Source organism: Falco cherrug, chromosome 1 (genome assembly GCF_023634085.1).
Source record: "Falco cherrug isolate bFalChe1 chromosome 1, bFalChe1.pri, whole genome shotgun sequence".
Taxonomy (NCBI): Eukaryota; Metazoa; Chordata; class Aves; order Falconiformes; family Falconidae; genus Falco; species Falco cherrug.
The window spans coordinates 6923943-6943374 of NC_073697.1; the positions used below are offsets into that span (position 1 = coordinate 6923943).

At 40.0% G+C, this 19432-nt stretch overlaps 1 protein-coding gene across 1 annotated transcript in view; it reads left to right on the plus strand.

The window, feature by feature from the left end:
- Window positions 1-19432, plus strand: part of FAT4 (FAT atypical cadherin 4) — a 151194-nt gene that overhangs the window by 85019 nt on the left and 46743 nt on the right. Inside the window, exons 4-6 of the mRNA XM_055720700.1 lie at window positions 1174-1524; window positions 5710-6632; window positions 7391-7565. Of these exons, the coding sequence (XP_055576675.1) occupies window positions 1174-1524; window positions 5710-6632; window positions 7391-7565 (1449 nt within the window). The remainder of the gene's footprint in view (window positions 1-1173; window positions 1525-5709; window positions 6633-7390; window positions 7566-19432) is intronic.

Below are 19432 nucleotides of genomic sequence, written 5' to 3' on the forward strand. Positions count from 1 at the left end.
GCCTTATACCCTCTACACGGTCCCAGAGCAGCGGGCAGGCTCATCCAGAGGGGAGGTGCTGCCGGCTTTCCCCTTTGGGGCTTCGCTCTCTATCCCAGAGGGTTATCCCTGTTCCCCTTGCAGTCTGGCCGCCGGGATGGGGAGTTGTACCTTCCCCGAACCCTCAGCAAGGCGCTCCGCTGACCTCCCCTGACCCTGCCGTACTGCAAACTGGCTGGAGGGCTGATAATCCCATCCAGCTTCAGGACGGCCCCCTTCACCAATTAACACACAACCCTTCACCAATTAATGCACAATCAGAAATGCTAAAGCATGAGCTAATCAAATGGATGTAAAAGATACCAGCAGATTCAGCTGGATTAAAGTTGTAGCACTTTTCTCCGTTTTGGTGATAAGCAGTTTTTGTTGTCACGTTGCTCAAAAATAGTTAGCTGTGCCGCAGCACTTGTAATTCATCTGGTTCCATGAAAATGAAATTAAATGATTAATTTTCTTGGAAATTACCTGGTCTTAATTATAATTAATGTTATAAATACTAAAAAGTGACACTTCATTTCCAAACTTTAGTTGAGATAGGTCAGCCATGCAAACGCAGCTATGCAGAAATGAAAACAATGGCACAGATTCACAAAGAGTTGAATTTCAGAAAACAGTGAAGAACGGACCCCTATAAGGTTTCTGGTTTTCTAACCGCAGTTACCCTGTGAAGGCACTTTTTCAAAAAGTAGAGCTGGGATGTTTGGTTTGTACTGACATTTTGGTTTCTGCATTCAGAAAGAAATACCCAGAAGGTTTCAGAACTCGTATTTGTCTGTGGGGAGGAAGGGGGGTTCTTTGAGTCATGGAAAGAAAATACCTAGCAGGAGAAAAGGTATTTTTGCCCCAGTTGATATCTAATCTGGACCTGTTAAGATAAAGCCAAATATTCCTGACCATTTCTGTTTGGTTTTTTTCTTTTTTTTAGTAGTCCTTTAAAAGAAACATCACACTGAATACTGTTCCTTTCAGCTTTGAAAAACCTATCATGGTATTGAGTCATACAACACCCAGGCTTGAATTTTTACCGAAGGATACCTCTTCTTCTACAGAGCAGCTTGATGATGAGCTGGGTCTGACCACACCAGTGGGCTGCCTGTTGCCAGTGCTTGATTTTGCTATCCTGTTTCTGTGCAGGTTCCTTAGTGGCAGCCATTCTCGCCACTGATGACGACTCTGGTGTCAACGGGGAAATCACATACAGCGTAAGTGAAGATGATGAAGAAGGTATCTTCTTCCTGAACCCCGTTACTGGAGTCTTCAACCTGACTCGTGCGCTGGACTACGAAGCACAGCAGTATTACATTCTCACCGTCCGTGCAGAAGATGGGGGAGGCCAATTTACTACCATCAGAGTGTACTTCAATATATTGGACATCAACGATAACCCACCAGTGTTCAGCATGACCTCATATAGCACTTCTGTGATGGAGAACCTGTCTCCAGGATCCGCTATTCTCAACTGCAGTGTCACTGATGCAGATGATGGTAGGTGTTCCCTCATATTCTACATCTCTGATGATAAATATGTATTTCACCTTAGTGACACATTAGAAGACCTAGTAGAAAGGGCAAATTAAGGGTATTCTTAGGGTGCCATCATATGCTTAAATTCACTGCATGTTGTGTAAATAAACTTGTTTTTCTCATATTTCACATTAGGTTTAAGTGGGTGGTTTGTTCCTTGTTTTTATTTGTGATAAATCAAAAATATAGTCAAATACTGCTTTTAACTTCTGTTGTGGAAATGAGTTGTGGAGCTGTAGTTTTACCTAGAGAATGTTACAGCAGTTGAACACCATGGTTTCTCCCCTGGCATTTTTTTGCACATTGAAATTAGACTTAAATGTTCTTGCAGATTGTTTTGTTTGGGTTTTTTTTCTTAAAGTTTATTATATATTCTAGATAAGGTTTTCACAATATGAGACATCATCTGCAATAGTCTCAAATGTACTGTAACTTTTATAGTGTATCATGAAGAGAATTGCGGTCTACAGAGTATTGATAGTAGATGTAAAAAATGATTAGCAGAGATCATCGGAAAATTTCTCATTAAAATAAGCTTTAATCTTGGGGTTATTTATGGCATCTAGAAGGTGTTAATGCGTTGGAGTGTAAAAGATACAATCTTTATAGCTTGCTTAACTGTTTTGCCATACAGTTGATGTCCAAGCAAGATTAATTATAGAATATGGCCGTAAAATACATAAAAGTGACTCCATAGCATATTTCATTTTCTTTGGTGTCCACAGACATTAGTCAGTGTGACTTAATACAAAATTATTCATAACGCTCATAGTGACTTTACAGGTGAAGGTTATTTTTGTGACATGTTAGGCAACCTTGTCTCCTCTCAACTTGACACTAGCTCAGCAAAGCCCATAGAAATTTCTAAAACTGAAGTGTGTGCTTCAAGCACAAAGCACCTACATGCTTTGAGGAATCCCATTTGCTGCACCTAAAGTGACTGAACTGATTAAGATTATTCTGTAGAACAGTTTTTCCTCAGGAAGTGCCGAGTTGTTGAACTCAAACATTTTTGTGGGAATGTAATTTTTGTGCTGTTGGATAGAACTTTCCATGGTAAAAATTGTTCAAGTAGTTTTGAGATCTAACTGAGAAAGTGAGTGAGATGACATTCCATAAGATAAGCCAACAAGTCAGAAATTATAACTTGGTGGCACCGGCTATTCTTGCATGGATCTCCCTTCCTCACCACTCTTGTTAAAGCTTTGATTTTAAGTAGACTAACTGTAAGTTGGAGGAGGAACTTGTGCTTGCATTATGCCTATCCAGGGAAGGGATTGCTCCTTCAGACCTGTAGATAAATGGGTTTGTGTCTAATCTCTCTTCTCTTTTATTTCTGGTGTTCCTATTAGGGGTGCAATGCTTGGTTTCAGATATTTTTGGAAGTTAATTTCGCTTAACCATAATGGGTCTGTTTTCCTTTTCACTTGCACCTCATACATTAATTTCCATCTGCACGCAGCAGACTTGAACTATATCATAGCACTGACGTATCGTTTTACATTCATCATGCACTCAATTATCAAGGAAGCAAATGGGTATTTGAGGAGCAATGCAGTGACAAGTCAGATATCTTGCCTTTTTATTTTCTGGCACACTTACTTTTCTATCAGGCTGGATTTAAAATTAATGGGGCAGAAATTTCATTCCAAGAGCGTGCCAGGTTGAGTTCCCCCACAGGACTGTAACTTCAGCAAATGTTATGATCTATTGGTGTTTCTGTTTCAAGCCCAAACTTGTTCTCCTGTGTTGTCTTATATTTATCTAGAGTACAGAAATGGCTAGTACTATCCTCCTCTGCACAGATAACACACTCAATGCACACAAATACAATTTCATTGGTTATTTATGTTATATGATCCCATAGTTTGAAGGAGCTCTGAAAGGACATTGTTTTATAATGAGGGTATACCTCCTCTTTTAGGATAAACACTGATAAAAGACAAAAACATAGTGATAGTGAAACTGTTCCCATTGTCATTTTCTTGTTCAACACCCCCCTTGGGAAACTGTAGCTGTTTATCTCAGCTTTGACAGTTTCCTATACAGATGTATAGTAAACATCAGCTACAGCTCTTGTCTATTTACAAAGCAATAAAGAACTCAGTTTCCTTAAACATATTCATTTTGAGATTCAGATTTGAATATTTTCCACGTCAAGTAACAGGGAAAATCTCAGGGCAAAGCACATACTTCTGAAGGAAGATGGGAGTAAGATGATTTGGGTGGGGTGGTGGTGTCTCATTAATAAATACATAAAAATGGAAAAAACCACCTATAAAAATCATCATTAAATTGGTGGCTTCATAGAGTTTTATCAGGTTGGCCCTCAGATTAAATAAACCCAATGCTCAGCTCCAAACCTGGGGAGAGGGAATGGATGAGATGCACAATGCCAGCTTGGCATGCTGTGTCTGAAAAAGAATAGTTCATTGTCTGGCAATCCTGGCTCCACTGATACTTAGTCAACTCTTCTGCTTCACGGTTTAGTCTATATAAGCATTAGCAGCACCAAAACCTAGGAGAATACAGGACAAGGAATGAGAAGGTATATGGAGGTGAGATAAAGAAGAACTAGCAGCACATTTTATAGGACCACCACCACCATACAAAACACTGGGGAGCGGGGAAAAGAGTATTTTTAAAGTAATTTTCTTCTGTAAAATCTATTTCCTACCCATCTCCAAAGTCAATTGACAAAAATCTTGAATTGACAGAAAGTACTTTACTGAAATTAGAAGACTTTCATCCATATAATTAGTCATTTGAAAATACATTTGAACAAAAATAGACTAGCATTAGACTTTCAAAGTGCTTCGCTTGATTAAAGTAATGTAGAAACACTAATATCTGGCATATAATGTATTAATTTCTTTAATTGCATTAAAATATTTTGTCTTTCACGTTTGGTTCTATTTATTTTATAATTAAGTTCCTATAAAAGAAGAGGAGAGAGGGAAAGATGCCAATTAGAGGAACTGCTGGGCGAAAGACAAGTAAGACCAGAGTTCCCAAGTCTGAGCATAATCAGCAGCAGAGATTAATAAATCTAACGCAGGAATAATTTTATTATCAGAGCAATTCAGACAGAAAAGAGCTTCTGAGTAAAAATGACAAAACGCACAGCAAAGTAGTCAGGTACTTAGACAGCTTGGTTTCTTTACGTGAAAAAGCAGGTTTGAGGGGTAAATTAGTAGCGAATGGTCTGTTAATCTAGTGACCCTAGATCACAGTCTTTATGACCCAAAACAAGAAAGCAAAAGTTTTCAGAATTAATTAAAATAGGAGAAGGAGTAAGATTGATATAGATATAGTTATATACAAGAGAAGACTCATTTCAGTCAGGTGTTCCCGAGACTTAGTTGTTTAGGGTGAGCTCTGGAGTTGAAGTGGCAGCATACGTTTGTTTCCTGTTATGGCGTATTTAAGGCCATTTCACAGCCTTGTCAAGATTCAGAATACGTTTCCCTTACCAGAATTATGAATCTCTCCCTTGACCGTAATTGCTAGTTATGTTTCAATCATAAGATGATGGCTGTTCATCTGATATTTTGGAATACCATGCCGTATATGGGAAGCATACCTCTCCCCAGTATTCACTCTTGGCTTGCTCCGGCTAGGCTTGGGAGTTTCTTCTTGTGGCTTTTTTTAATTATGTGGCAGAATTCAGGAAATAATTACATTAATAATAATGTTGGTTAGTTGAACTGGGGAGAACAGAGGAAAACAGCTGTTCAGTGAGCAGCAGAACTCAAGTCTTCATTTCTGAAGGAAAATCCCCCAAAACCTTTATCCCTGACATTGCAGTTGGGAAATAATTGCACGTGTTGTCACCGTGCAGCTCCTGCTGAATGAAATGCAGAGAGGAGCTCTGCCAGCCATTCCCTCTGCAGCCACTTCAATTGACATCCTTCCCTCTCTTGCTCTTCAACTCTTGTCAGAAAATAATAATTTCAAAGGCTTCTGCTCCACTGTGAAACTTGTCTGAAATTGACTGATGGATTCAAAAAAGGTGATGAGGAGGCTGAATGGGCAGCACGATCACACAGTCCTCATTTCCATAGGAAATGAGGCCAGAAATATTTATATTTAGGTCAGTGGGATGAAGTCATGTTCTCTACCTTTCTTCTCTCCCCACCCCCCCAGGCTCCAACTCGCAGCTGTCCTTCAGCATCACGTCCGGGGACAGCGCGGGGCAGTTTGGCATTGATGACAGCGGGGTGCTGAGCATCAGGCAGCCTTTGGACCGGGAAAGCCAGTCTTTCTACAGCCTCGTCGTGCAGGTCCACGATATGGCCCCTCTCCCTGCCTCCAGGTACACAAGCACTGCCCAAGTTTCAATTATTCTGCTGGACGTGAACGACAGCCCTCCCAGCTTTATCTCCCCGAAGCTGACCTACGTCCCAGAAAACACACCAATAGATACGATTGTGTTCAAAGCGCAGGCGACCGATCCCGACAGCGGTCCGAACAGCTACATTGAATACAGTCTGCTCCGGCCTCTGGGAAACAAGTTCAGCATCGGCACTATTGACGGTGAAGTGAGGCTTACTGGGGAGCTCGACAGAGAAGCCGTGTCCAACTACACCTTGACTGTGGTAGCCACCGACAAGGGCCAGCCATCCCTTTCCTCATCGACGGATGTGGTGGTTATAGTCCTGGACATTAATGACAATAACCCACTTTTTGCCCAAAAGCTTTATAAAGTCGAGGTGCGGGAAGATACTCTGACAGGGACGGATTTAATCCATGTGTTTGCTACAGATGGAGACGAAGGTACAAACGGGCAGGTCCGCTATGCCATTGTGAGCGGAGATGCCAGTAATGAGTTTCGGATAGATTCTGTGACAGGGGTGATAACGGTTGCCAAGCCTTTGGACAGAGAGAAAAAGCCCTCCTATACGCTGACTGTTCAGTCGGCTGACCGCGGGAGCAGCCCCAGGACGGACACCACGACAGTCAGTATTATTCTGAAGGATGTCAATGATTATATCCCCACGTTTGAACTTTCTCCCTACTCTGTGAACGTCCCTGAGAATTTAGAGACGCTCCCAAAAGTTATTCTTCAGGTGAGAACATTCAGCAGATAAATACATATCTCCTCCTAACATTATAAGCGTGCCTCAGTGGATGATGTGAAGGTATAATGTAGTGTCTTTCCTCCAAAATTAACATTTGAAAATTTGCCCCTTGGCTGTAATCTAACATCCACTGGTTTTTGGCTTGTTTTAACTTTTGTGGGGTGGGGTGTTTTGGTTTTTTGTTTTTGTTGTTGTTGTTGTTTTGTTTTGTTTTTTAACCAAAAGTTTACGTTATGCTGTGGAGGATTGTTTGTGTCTTCCCTACCTATCTTCCTACGCTGGGACTTTAAGAGTTTGCTGTATCTCTCATCTCAGTCTCAACTTTCAGGCAACAAATCTATCAGTCTGATCATTGCCTACATGGGATGAGGCTCTGTGCCAAGCACTGAAAGAGCACTAAATGGATTCAGCCGGCAGGACATGCAATGCCTTCTTTGATACGGAGCTCAGGCTATACCAGATCATCTGTGGTCTTCACTGAGCCCCAACACGCTCATTACTGTATTCATACTTAAGAAAAATAAGTATTCAACTATTTAATATTTTCCAGCTATGATTTAAGTCCATCATCAGTGTTAAGTAATTTTTACAACTACAGCTAATTTATACTAGCATTTGGATTAATTCAATCCGTTCGTTTGGTTTATTTTCTTAGAGAATATTTCCTCTATCCCAATGAAATTTTGCAGACCCTGCACTCCTCGGTTCTTGGTATTTGTTCCCACCTGTTTGCACTGCTTTTCTAGGTTGTGGCAAGGGATGATGATCAGGGCCTAAACAGCAAGCTTACTTACGTGCTGGTGGCTGGAAATGAAGAAGGAGCCTTTACTCTCTCGGCCAGCGGGGAGCTGCGCTTGGTGCAGAGCCTGGACCGGGAGACGAAGGAGCAGTACGTGCTGCTGATCACTGCTGCTGATGCAGGTAAAGCAGATAGGCGATCTCTTCTGGGGAAATCTCGTCACTTGAAAACATTGCATTCTGGATAGAAAAGTATTTTCATGGTGGTCTGAAACTTTAGTAGACAGAGATTGGTACCCTAGTTTCGGTTTTGATCTCTGAGGGGAGAGCTGGGTTTACCTGATGTCAGGGAGAGTTTGGTTTCTGGAAATCAGGATTTATCCTTATGACTAGTTATCTAGTATTACTAGGACTCGCTACAGATCTAGGCAGATTGATTTTTGCCCTGCAGTAGTAAGTGGTCCTACCTAGGTCATAAGAGCTTCATGCATGGCAATAAAAACCAATATAAATGGCAATAAAACCCAATATAGTGTTATCATCAGAAATGTGCAGACAGGTCCGCTCAATGGCCAGAAAGCAGCTGTGGACTACTAAGTTAATCTTACTGAAATCTTACTTTTCAACGTTTTAATTTTCTGCTTTGCTCAGCATCCAGTCGTATGTTTACTCCAGAATCCCAAACGTATTCCAGCTTCCCTCAGTTTTAAACAGGACGTGAATTCTTGTTATGAAGATTAATTACACTTTCACTTGAGGTGTCCGAGCACAAAATTTTGGTTTCAGATTTTGGTATGAATATTAGTAACGGAGACATCTGCATCATTCTGGACCGATCTCCGGTCCCCTACAGTCTGATGGATTTAATTTACTGCAGAACTTGTTCTTACTTTCTGATAATAAAAATAGAAGCAAACCCAACTTGTTGACAAGTGGATACAATTTTGTTTTCTGCTGTATTGTGTGCAGTATCTCGTGTCAGTGACAGTATCTATGACTTATATTTTCCTATTGCGGCAGCGCTCAGGTATTTCACAGTCTGAGCACAGCTGAAGCTGCGAAACAATTTTAGGATTTGATGTATCATTTGTCTTGTACTTTGGCTAGCGATACTGTATGCTTTGTATTTTTTCCACTGGCTTTCCATTACTCTATAGCCACAAACTGCTCACTTATGACTTGGACTTGCTTGGGCTTGAATGTCCTTACGTTCCTTCAGAAGCTGAGGCTGGATTTGTAAGGGAAAGCAGATCCTTCATGTCTGTTTACTCTGCCAGTCCAAGTTGGCAGGAGCCAGTTAGGACTGTACAGAACTTATTAGCTCTACAGACAAAATACCCAGAGACTGAACTGATGAGGGGTGTCATGCAACCAAGAATTATTGTCCTTCTTGGAAGAAGAAGGGGAGCAAGAGGTCAGTTGTACCCCATACCTAGCATAATGTTTACACATTATCCCGAGAGTTTGACAAGAGCACAATCTTTGTCTAGACTCTGGTCCCTAAAAAATACAAAATCCAGGAGATTTACCCAACCATACCAAAAGAAAATATTTATTTGTTGGGAAATTCCTGAGTTTCAGATAATCCAGGGGTGTGCATGGGGCTATTGTTGTTAAGGGGCTGAGAAGAGCAGCAGCATGTTTTATTGGTTCCTGTGTTTAAACATGTAGATATGATGCTGATTAAACACTGTTTGAAGCTGTTAGGGTTTTTAATTTGCTGTGTTCTTATAAAGCTAACTCACAAGTTATTATTCCCTCCTATCAGTGTTAAAAGGTACTAGCAAAAGTGCTCAGAAGCAGATGTTCAGTAGTAACTTTAAGCTAAATTTGACTGTTCTACTGTGTTTAAGTTTACAGTCTGACTAATCCACAGTTAGTGTGATTTGGTACAGTTTTCAGCCACCCTGATGAATAATGTTAGATAACATCTTCTGATTAGACTTGTCTAAATTTATGCCATCAGAGAATACATGTAAAACTAAGTTAGTCATGATTTATCTAAACTTAAAACATCACAGGAAAGTGTCCAGCTTCAGTAGAAGTCAGTGCTAGAACTTTCCTTGTTTTCATGGAAGCAGGATGTGGACCACAGTCATGGTAGATACTTAAATTAAATTAAATTAAATACATTACAAACTTAAGAAATTCTAGGGGATCCCTGTTATGTTTGAATTAGTCATACTGAGTTTAAGCAGTCTAGATGGTAAAGAACACTGGCATACAATTCATTGGGGATGTCTTAAAAACCCATGTTTGTCACAATGATGTGGAACAAAGGGACCAAGTTACAGATGCTGGGATTTCTGTCGAGCTGCATCTCAAATTTTGTATTACTATAAATTACATTATCATACATAGAACGCACATGTACTTCTGTAGACATTTGGCAGCTGAGTTAGAAAAATAATGTGTGGGAGGAAGCTTTGCTAAAAGAGTTGCAGTGTATCAGAAGAAGAATATATTTTTTAAAAATGAAATATTTTTTGAAAATATTACAAAATATTACAAAAGCTACCAGTATGGGTGTATGATGGATATCCAGATGGTAACAGTGACCTTTGCTAGTCAGTGCCTGCATCATTAAATTGGGTAGTTCTGGTCCTACTAGCAGAAAGATGGCAATGACACAGTCTTGATACGGGTAAGAAAAGTGTTTTCAATATTATGTTCTTGAGCAACTGCTAAATGTTTGTAAAACAAACTCTGACAGATGTGTCCAGTTCTTTGTCTAATGAAACTATTCCTTTAGAGTGTCTTTGTATTTTTTTGATAATGCTTAGAAAGAAGGATTTTGTGTAGAGAATTCAACCAGAAACACACACATAACACAGGTAGTAAACTCTGTAGGAAAGCAGTGCTTGCCAAAATGCTGAAGAAAGCAGGCTTGTCTGAAATTATCCATATCCATATTATCTTTGAAAATAAATCAAGGCAAAGGTATTATACTTTGCACTTTGAGTTTGGCTTTTATTAGCTGTAATAAAGTCTTTTGGATTGTCTTTAGCAGGCCGAGCAACAGTCTTGCCATATATGGTGCATCTTATTTAGGTTTTGGGGTTTTTCTTTTACAGATAAAAATCATGGTAGACATCCAGATGCAGTTAACTCTGGGAACTGTCTGGGTAGCACATTAAGGGCAAAATTCTGTCTGTCCATCCTGCTTCCCATTTTCCTTCATATCTGCATCTCAGTTTTAATAGGCTACACTGACTGGTTTAAAATATTAAAAGACTATACCCTGCTCATATAGAAGAGTATGCCAAATCTTTCCTTTCTCTCAAGGAAGCAGACACAACACATACTTAAAAGCACATTTAGACAGAAGTACTGATGGATTCCCGATTTGGTTTTGGCCATCTTCCTGATCTCCCTATACATAATCAAGGATTTCTTACTTATCTTATGTTTATTATCAGTTCATCGACTTGTGACTGTGGTTCTTACAGTGTTATGCTAGCCTGTGCACAGAGAAGTTGGAAGAAGTATTTTTAATTTTTCATTATTTTTATCTAGAGGTATCAGCTTAAAGTACTGAAAACAATCTGTGGCCTCAGAAGGGGCAGTGGCTTTGGGTAATGGTGGTTATTTCATCCTCAGTACCTCGTGGGTTTTATAGCATGTATTGGCAGCACATGTGCTGAGTCTGTCTGTGGCAGGGGAAGGATTAGGACACGGCGAAGCAGCAGCCCGCGTGGTGCTGAGCTGGCAGGGCTGCATGGGGTGTGGTACCTTGTCATGAGATGGAAGTGTGTTTCCAGACCCCCAGTCTCAGTCCTGGGCATGTGATAGGAGCTATTGAGTTATTAAGAGTTGAGATGCTCATAAGCATGCTGGGCAGGTCAGGTGGGGATGGCTGGCGGAACCACAGGCACCAGTGGTGGAAATTCGGGCAGTTGATGCACAAATGTTTTCCCAAGCAAAAGCTTCCCTCAGGCCCAGAGAAGTCAGCTGTGATATATGCATCGTCCTGGCTCCAGCCCAACTATTCCTTGGCCTCGCCTGCTAATCCTCCACCTGGTCCTCAGGGTAGATCTTTGGTCGGCAGAGAGTCTTCTCCCTGTGCTGGGGGAGGAAAAAGCCTGATAAACCATTTTCTGTCATTGGGCTCAGAGATTTGTGGTCATGCAGCCTGCTTCATGTCCAGTTTCCACAAGACAGTCTGCACAGAGGTTCTTGATTTCAGCCGTGTTTTATCATCACTCTTCCCTCGCTTCTGCACTTCCACCCTGCTCTAACTCCCGCTGGGTCTCAGACACTGGGCTGCCACTCTGGGCAGTGGGGATTTACTAAGACACACAAAGCGCCCATCGCCAGGAATATTCAGCATCTTCCAGAGCTGTGTACCTGGGGCTTTGGTCAAGGAATAAAATATAATTCAAGCCCAAAGTTCAGCCACCCCAATTTCGAGCCCCTCTTGCAGCACAATCTGTAAGACTAGAGTGCATGAATTATAAATACAATGACAGGCAAAATGATGGGCTGTGGAATAACATGATAGTGTTTAGGTTGCAGATGCTCCCCCAAAATGACTGCTAACATAAACACCAAGAAACCTACATGCAGCTATTTGAATGTGTCTTCATGGGTCTGTTTCTACCACATAAATCATTAGCTTCACTATACCTTTCTTCATGGCAAAATGGTTGGGAAAAGAGACTTTGTAATTTTTTTTAATTTTTTTTTTCCACCCTATCTGGTGGGGATGCAGCACTGGGTAAACATTCAGCTCTGGCAGCATGACAAGAACCGGTGCAGCCGCTTTTATCATCCCTGTCTTTAACTCTTTGAGCAATTTTCTGGACAAATGTTAGCATTCCAACAGTCCTCCTCCTTTTATTTATTTGTTGCAGGGATGTCAAGTAGCACATCTGGAAGCCTGCTAGCGGCCCAGGACTACTGTTTAAATAAACTGCAACCACCATCTCTCGATTCAGTTGTTCAGAATGGCATGTTGCCACAATAAAACCAAAATCAAAATGTGATGTTTCTAATGAGAAGTGTGTTCCTGTGGGGTTTTGTTTTGTTGGGGTTTTTTTGTTTGTTTGTTTGTTTTGTTTTGTTTTTTTAAATAAATAATCTATTTACTGATTTGGGTAAATAGTTCTGAAAGAAATGAGTCAGTGGACTGATTATTATATTTAGTTAACTGTTCTTTGTATACATCCCTGGCCTGTATGAAAAACAGCCATATGTTTTCTCTTTAGAAAATGTTGGTCCTTGACTTATGCATTCTTTTCTTCAAGAATGCAGGAGGGCAACCAAGCAGAGAGGTTATATCCTTCTCAGGAATTCTCTTCCGAGATAGATTTTTGGTTCCCTTCAATCCTAAAATCAAATAAAACCTGACAACGTAGTTGTTTTGTTGTGGGTTTTTTTTTATTATTTTTTACACATTTTAAGATTTTTTCCCAGTTTGGCGTAAAGCACCGCTCTTTTCCAGTAATCATAAGAAAGTCTTGAGGGTTAACACTGTGTGAGGTTTATGTGACTGGGCTTAAAGACATTTATACTCATCCTGTTTTCTTAGCATACACCGCAGTTCTACTTAGCAGGCAATCTACAGTGTGAAAAAGATGTTGCCTGAAAAGAATTAGTCGTATTTTTAAAACCAATTCAGCTGTCTTTAAATTTTGATGCTGTCAAAACAAGCAAGCAAATTTCAGTTAGAAATGTCCTGGTTTGCATGCTTTCTGTGCTGTGTCTAAATATACACATCGCTTCGGGCTTCAGTGAGCGAGCTGAAGCTGATGTATGCTTACCTTGGTGCTTAGCAGTTTGCATAATGATTCTCTCTTCTATGGTCTTATTTTGTGCCACAGCTGTTTCAAAATGAATATTGGTTTCTGTCCCAGCTCCATTTATTTCCTTGCCCTTATGGAAACTCGTCCTTGTGTGGGTGTTGTCTACTTGAGTCTAGTTTTACTGGTTTACTATTTTACGACTTTTTTACTTTTGCTCTTTTAATACCAGTACTGAAACTATCATTTAAGTAGTTCTGCGTGATCTTTTGATTTATTTCTAAATCGCACAGCGGGAGGACTGAAATGGCGACAGACTCATCAGTGCGTTCATAGTGTTCGTTTTGTCTTAGTGTCATCTAAAATCAGGAGAGAAGAGAGCTGAGACTGGCTTTTTGTAACTGTGGGAAGCTAATCGCAGGATCGCACCCTTTCACAGAGCCTGGAAAGTTAGCACTTTTCAATTTTTCTCTAGAAGAAAAAGCTCAAAAAGCTATTTAGAAGGTGTGTTTATGGCAAAGTCATTCTGATGTCCCCTAAAGAGTAATTGTCAAGGAAGAGAGTGTACCCACACCTATATGTTGTGACATATTTACCCCCTAAAGGGGATGAGGGCTTTAGCCCATCCCTTCAGAGAACTGCCCGGTGAGATGTGCAGCCCAGCCCCAGAATGCCGTTTGAGGGATTTAATCTTCGATTTGGAGTTAAACCTTCATTATTAGATCACTATTTTCAAAATAGTTCAGCGAGAGCCTCTGGGCTAAATCCAGGCATATATGTTCTCTGGGGTGGGGTGCGGGAGAGATGTCTATGCAGGTTGGCAAAGGGCTCAGGCTGGCCAGCGCAAGCTGAAAGATCTATGAAAACAACCGAAGTTTTTCAGCCGGGTTAAAATAATGGACAGAACTCCAATTTTGAGACCAAGTCAAATTGATGGTGGATTTTATTTGGACAAGGCAAGCAGAGTTAGAAATATATATTAGATGTAGTTCAGGCATGCTTGTCGACTTTTAGAAAAGTCCTCAATTTAAGTGCACGCCTCTCAATTCAAACATTTTTCCGCTGTGTGATTCCCTTTCTGCTCTCTGTTGGGATTGTGGAGAATCCAGTGAGTAATTGATGGGTTTATTTAGGATGGGATGAACTGCTTCTAGCCGAGGTTTGTTGGGTGAGCTGTTCTCTATTTCACTGCATTCAACAAAAGGAAAAGAAGGCAAATTATTTTAAATACTGTAAGGTCCTCTAATTTGTGGTTGGTTATTTATATATATGTGTGTGTGTATATATATATATATAAATCAACCAATAACTAAACTATAGCCTTTAGAAGTAGTATTCTTCAGAAACAGATCTTCAGAGATTTTACCTTGACAGAGACAGAGGCAAGAAGGTTCAAAAATTGGGTGTAGGAAGAGAGCCAGCTATGGCACAGCTCATGTGGGAGGGGGGCATCAAGCACAGTGTATGCATGTTTCTGCTTTGCAATGTCAAAACCTGCGGACTATCCACGCAAAAATAGAGTGTTGTTGTTCAGGTCCAAGTGATGTTAGAGGAGAGCCTCATAGGTTCCATCTCAGTGTGGTTTCAAATTCTATATTTGTTTTGTTGGCTGGTTTGGTGGGGTTTTTTTTGTAACGGACAAGCAGAATTGTACTGATTAATGTAATTCTCCTCTTTAGGAAAGCATAAGATAAGATGTAGTAACACAGCCAAAAGTTTTAATTGCTCTACAGATGTTCTTGAAATTAATAGTTGAAAATATCAAGTTTTATTAAGTAACTAAATCTTTTGCCTCTTTGCACCCCTCATAAGTAAAAGAAATACAGACTATTGGTGAAAACATTATTGTTTATTAAGAATTTTTGGTTAGTCGTAAATATTGGTGAGAACTGTTGTCTCTTTTAAGGAACATAATTTTATGGTGCCTAAAAAGGCTGAGCATAGGTGATGATCTTTCTTATTCTATCGAGTTACCTCATCACTAATGAGGTATACAGGAACATCCAGAAATTCAGTGTTCTTTCTCATTATCCAGAGTTTTGTACAAGAATTCTGTAAAAATAACAAAGGAGAAAAATAAAGGGCTACAAATACCAGCTTTGCCAGGGTTATGTGTGCCATGAACTGTCAAAGCTCATTTATGCTCCTTCTTAAAGGGTTAATCTGATAAAAAGCAATTAGCGTCGTCTTTGATGAAGGATTACAGATTTGTCTGATTAGACCTTTAAATATTTTCAGTCATAAATGATAAAAGTATTGATCTATGTTAAGTGGAGATCAACTGTACTACGTACTGTACTGTATGGAAGACATAGTTCAAACAAGTTCTTACCACTTTTTCGGGTGGGTTATCTATTTGGTAGGGACATTTTTTCTCCTTTATTTCCACCCATGTTGGGATGGAAATTTCCATCACACAGCTGGGAGAAAGTCCCTTCTTGCTTTCGTTGAAATAGCATTGTTTTCTCAAGCTGTGTGATTGTATCATCTTAATTTCTTGAATGTCATCCCCACGTTCACAGAAAACTCATGAGCACGTACTGTAACGTGTAGCAAATATGCATGGGATGCAAGCACTTGGGGGGCCTGCTGAAATTAGCGTGAGGTTCGTTAAACAAACCAGTTATTGTCCTCATCCTCAGTCTCATCTCGCATGCATGGTCTTAAGACCGACGTCTCCTCTCAGCCCTACCACTGTTTCAGTACAGCTTTGCCGTATGTATGTCAGAGAGTCAGTTAAGCACTGTTACCAGTAAAGAGTGTACTGTGACCGTATAGAGAGGGGGTGATGAAGAAGTGGGAAATGAACATACAAAATATCCCAGAGAAATTCAGGTTTTATTAAAATTTGGCATGGTACAGAAAAACATTGCGCAGTATTGATCCAAATGCATGAAAAGGTGACTGTCGGATCTTTAAGCTTTCACTGTTGTCCTGGCTTTTTTGGGGACCTCCCCCTGTCTATATATAAAAAAAAATATTTCATAATTTCTTGGTGTTAGTTTGGGGGTGGGGTGGGGAAGGGAGTGGGCATATCTCTTTGAAAAAAAGCTTCAGGTTCAGGTAGATTTATTTAAACTGGAAAACAAGCTAGAATATGGTGATATGATGCTTAGTATCTAGGGTTTAGTAGGCAATAGAAAATTTCAAGGAAGAAAGAATTGTCAGTTTATTATTTTTCAAGCTCTTACACTCCTGTCACTTCATTCATCCATCTTGCTATGATTAGTTTGGAAGTTTTAAATGAAAATCAATTTAAAATTGTTGTCCTTCCTTGACATTACTTTTATATGAAATTCTATTTCAAATGTGCTAATGAGTTCACTGACTGTAATCTGTTTTGCAGAAGAACAAAATAACTAGAGTAGTCATTATGCTGTGCAATTTCTCAGACTTTGAGAAATACTAAGATTTTTCCAGTCTTGGTGATCTGAAACCATTTTTTAAATTAAACGTTACACCCTATAAATTGAAAGTCTGCTAGCTCATTCTTCAAATATAAAGCTACAATTTCAGGAAGCCTTAATTGCAAGGATAAAACAAGTAAAACATGCACATATGGTCTGAACACTTATCCTGCTGGTTAATCTTCACTATTTATACAGGGTGTTTTTAGAGCATAATTCAAAATCATGCATTACAGGAATTTCGCTGTGGGATATTCAGGAGTCACAAGCAGTCAAAAATCGCCTTAGTCAGCAGTCCCCGCAGGAGCCAGCTTCTCTATTTTTTCTGTTTACAGCAATAACTTATAACAAGGAGAAGTAATTTGGTGGGTTTAAGAAAATATTTTTTTGAATGTCTCTGCCTTTCTTTTAAGTTGCAGTTCCACTGTTTAAATCTTACTCTGGTCACCAGAGGCTTTAGCAGCGCACGCGGCCATGCCTACCCTCCCAGCGCTGCTCCCTGCGCGGGCACGGGGAGATGCACCCATATGCCCAGCCATTTGCCAGCTGTAAGCATATATTCAGCTGTGAAAAATTTTCCTTAAAGGTTCATTTTCTGAAACATAGTTGGAAGAAGGCCACTTCTTGCTCTGGAAAAAAAAAAAAAATGCGGTTCTGCCAAGCCATCTGCAATACCTGCGTGTGTCGTTTCTGAGCGCCATCCCCAAAGACCTGTACCTTTGGTATGAATAGGTTATAAACGTGTGTCAAGGGGGTTATGGCACATGGGATTGGTGCTTGTGCCTTTCGTGGAAGGAGAACGAAACCTGACAGCCACAAGTCGCTTTTGTCAGCAGCCCTGTATCCAGTGTACGTGGTGGGCAGTGGAGCAGGGCTCTTTCAGCCTTTCCTTCGTACGTTTTGAAATTTGCCAAACAAAAGCAGCAATGGGGGAACATGCTAAACTGGAGGAATATATTAGCTACCATTTTTCAGATGCAGAAGTGATAAGTTTATGATAAAGCGCGTGTGTATGTGTAGAAACAGATTGCTACGTGGAACAGCTTGAAGTTGTGCTAAATATATACTATGCTTTTGCTTTATTGCACGTGTCTTGTCCTCGCTCTGAATCTGTGTTCCAGTAGGTCCAGCTCAGTAATAGTGCTGCAGCTTTTTTTTTTTTTTTTTTCCCTCTCTGGGTAAACAGGTGCAGGTAAATTGTTCTGATGAGCAGATCAGAGGAAAAGAACAGGGATAAGGTTATGTGTATACTCACCAGAGGACTTAAAATTGTGTCTGTGTGTGTGTGTGCAAGTAAGTCCCATCCTTTCTCAACAGAACATTAAATGTATTGCAATGTTGTGAAACTGCAAAGCTTAGTGAATTTGTAGAATGCGCTTGTCAGGAATTTAAAAATCATATGGATAACACCTGATGAGAAATCCCATCTCACATCACTATTTGGGACAAAGGTTTCTTTTGCACTGTCAAAGCACACATAAGTATTTGTGTTTGTGCATGTGCATCAGCCTAAGCATGGCTGGACATGTCATTGCTTGAACAAGGTTGGACTCTTCTCTAGTGATATTTTTTTAAAAAAAATTATTTTTTACTTTTGATGCCTCGTCTTCCCAAATTTAGGTCTGTTTGCTCCCAGCTTGTTTAGGCTGAGAGATGAGGGAAAATATTGAGTTTTCTAATATCTGATGTAGTACAGATTTTTTTTTTTTTTTCTTGTCAGATAGTCCTTGCACAACTGCAGATCTATCCCAACATTTCCCTTCAGTTATTTAAGACTTAGTATGGAAACCTGCAGTGAAAAATTGAGTAAGAGGAAACCAAAACACAAACCACATACCCAGCCAGGACAAATATTTGTGGTGCAATCTTTTTAAAAGAACTACTTATTTTTCTCATTTCGCCTATGCACTTCCTTTTGTGTTCTTGATAAACAAGTTAATTTAAGGTCATCTGCATTTCAAATCAAGCTTCACGTGCACGAGAAATCCAAAGTGTAACGCAAACTAGTTGAATTTGAACTTACTGTATTTATTGTAAAACTCAGCAGTTGTTTTTAAAACTCAGCACACTGTCTGCATTTAAATGCATTTAGAAAGATTGGCCATTTTACTGTGAGAAAGGCCTTGTTTACTTGAGTGAAAAAGTTAATGCTCTGTAATAAGACATGCAACTTCTAGTCCTGGGACTCATTCACCGAGTGTTTGACTGGGGAAGTGAAATCCGCTTTGTTGCAAAGCAACACATTTCAGTGAAGCAAAAATTCCATTTCTGTTAAATCGCTTTCCAATTTTCAGGATAATGATGTGTTTAATTTACCACAAAACATGGTAAACTGCCTGCAGCATCAGTTTTGATTAGTCATTTAGATTCATTTTATTTAATTTTAATCCTTTTTTTTTATTATTTCTTTTTTGTGAAATGTATCTGTAGGTTGTTTTGCTTAGGTTTATTGTTAGCGTTCTAGCACTTAATTTTGATATTTTAATGCTGGCACAACCTTTGAGTTCCTGGTTTCTGAAAAGAATGATAGTTTTACTGTCTGCTGTGTTAACCATGGCACAGGCAGGACCCAGAAGCCATTAAAGCTTCAGACAATATGTGGATAACGTGCTGCACACGTTCTCCTATTTCTAATTTTTACTGTGAGCCATACAGTACCACACAGCTGAGATAATTTCCAAGAGCATCATCTTTTCCTGAGCTTTCTTGAAGAACGTAAATGGCTCTGCAAGTTTCCTCTGCTTGTTCGCTTTTACTACCACAGTCCACTCTGATCATGCCCCACTCCTCCTGGTGTCTGGCTATGGTGTGGAGAGCTGAACAGCCACTGGAGCAGATGGTGCCACGTGTTTGGGGGTTACAGGGAGCCGAGACAGCTTATGTCCCCTGTTCCCCAGGACAA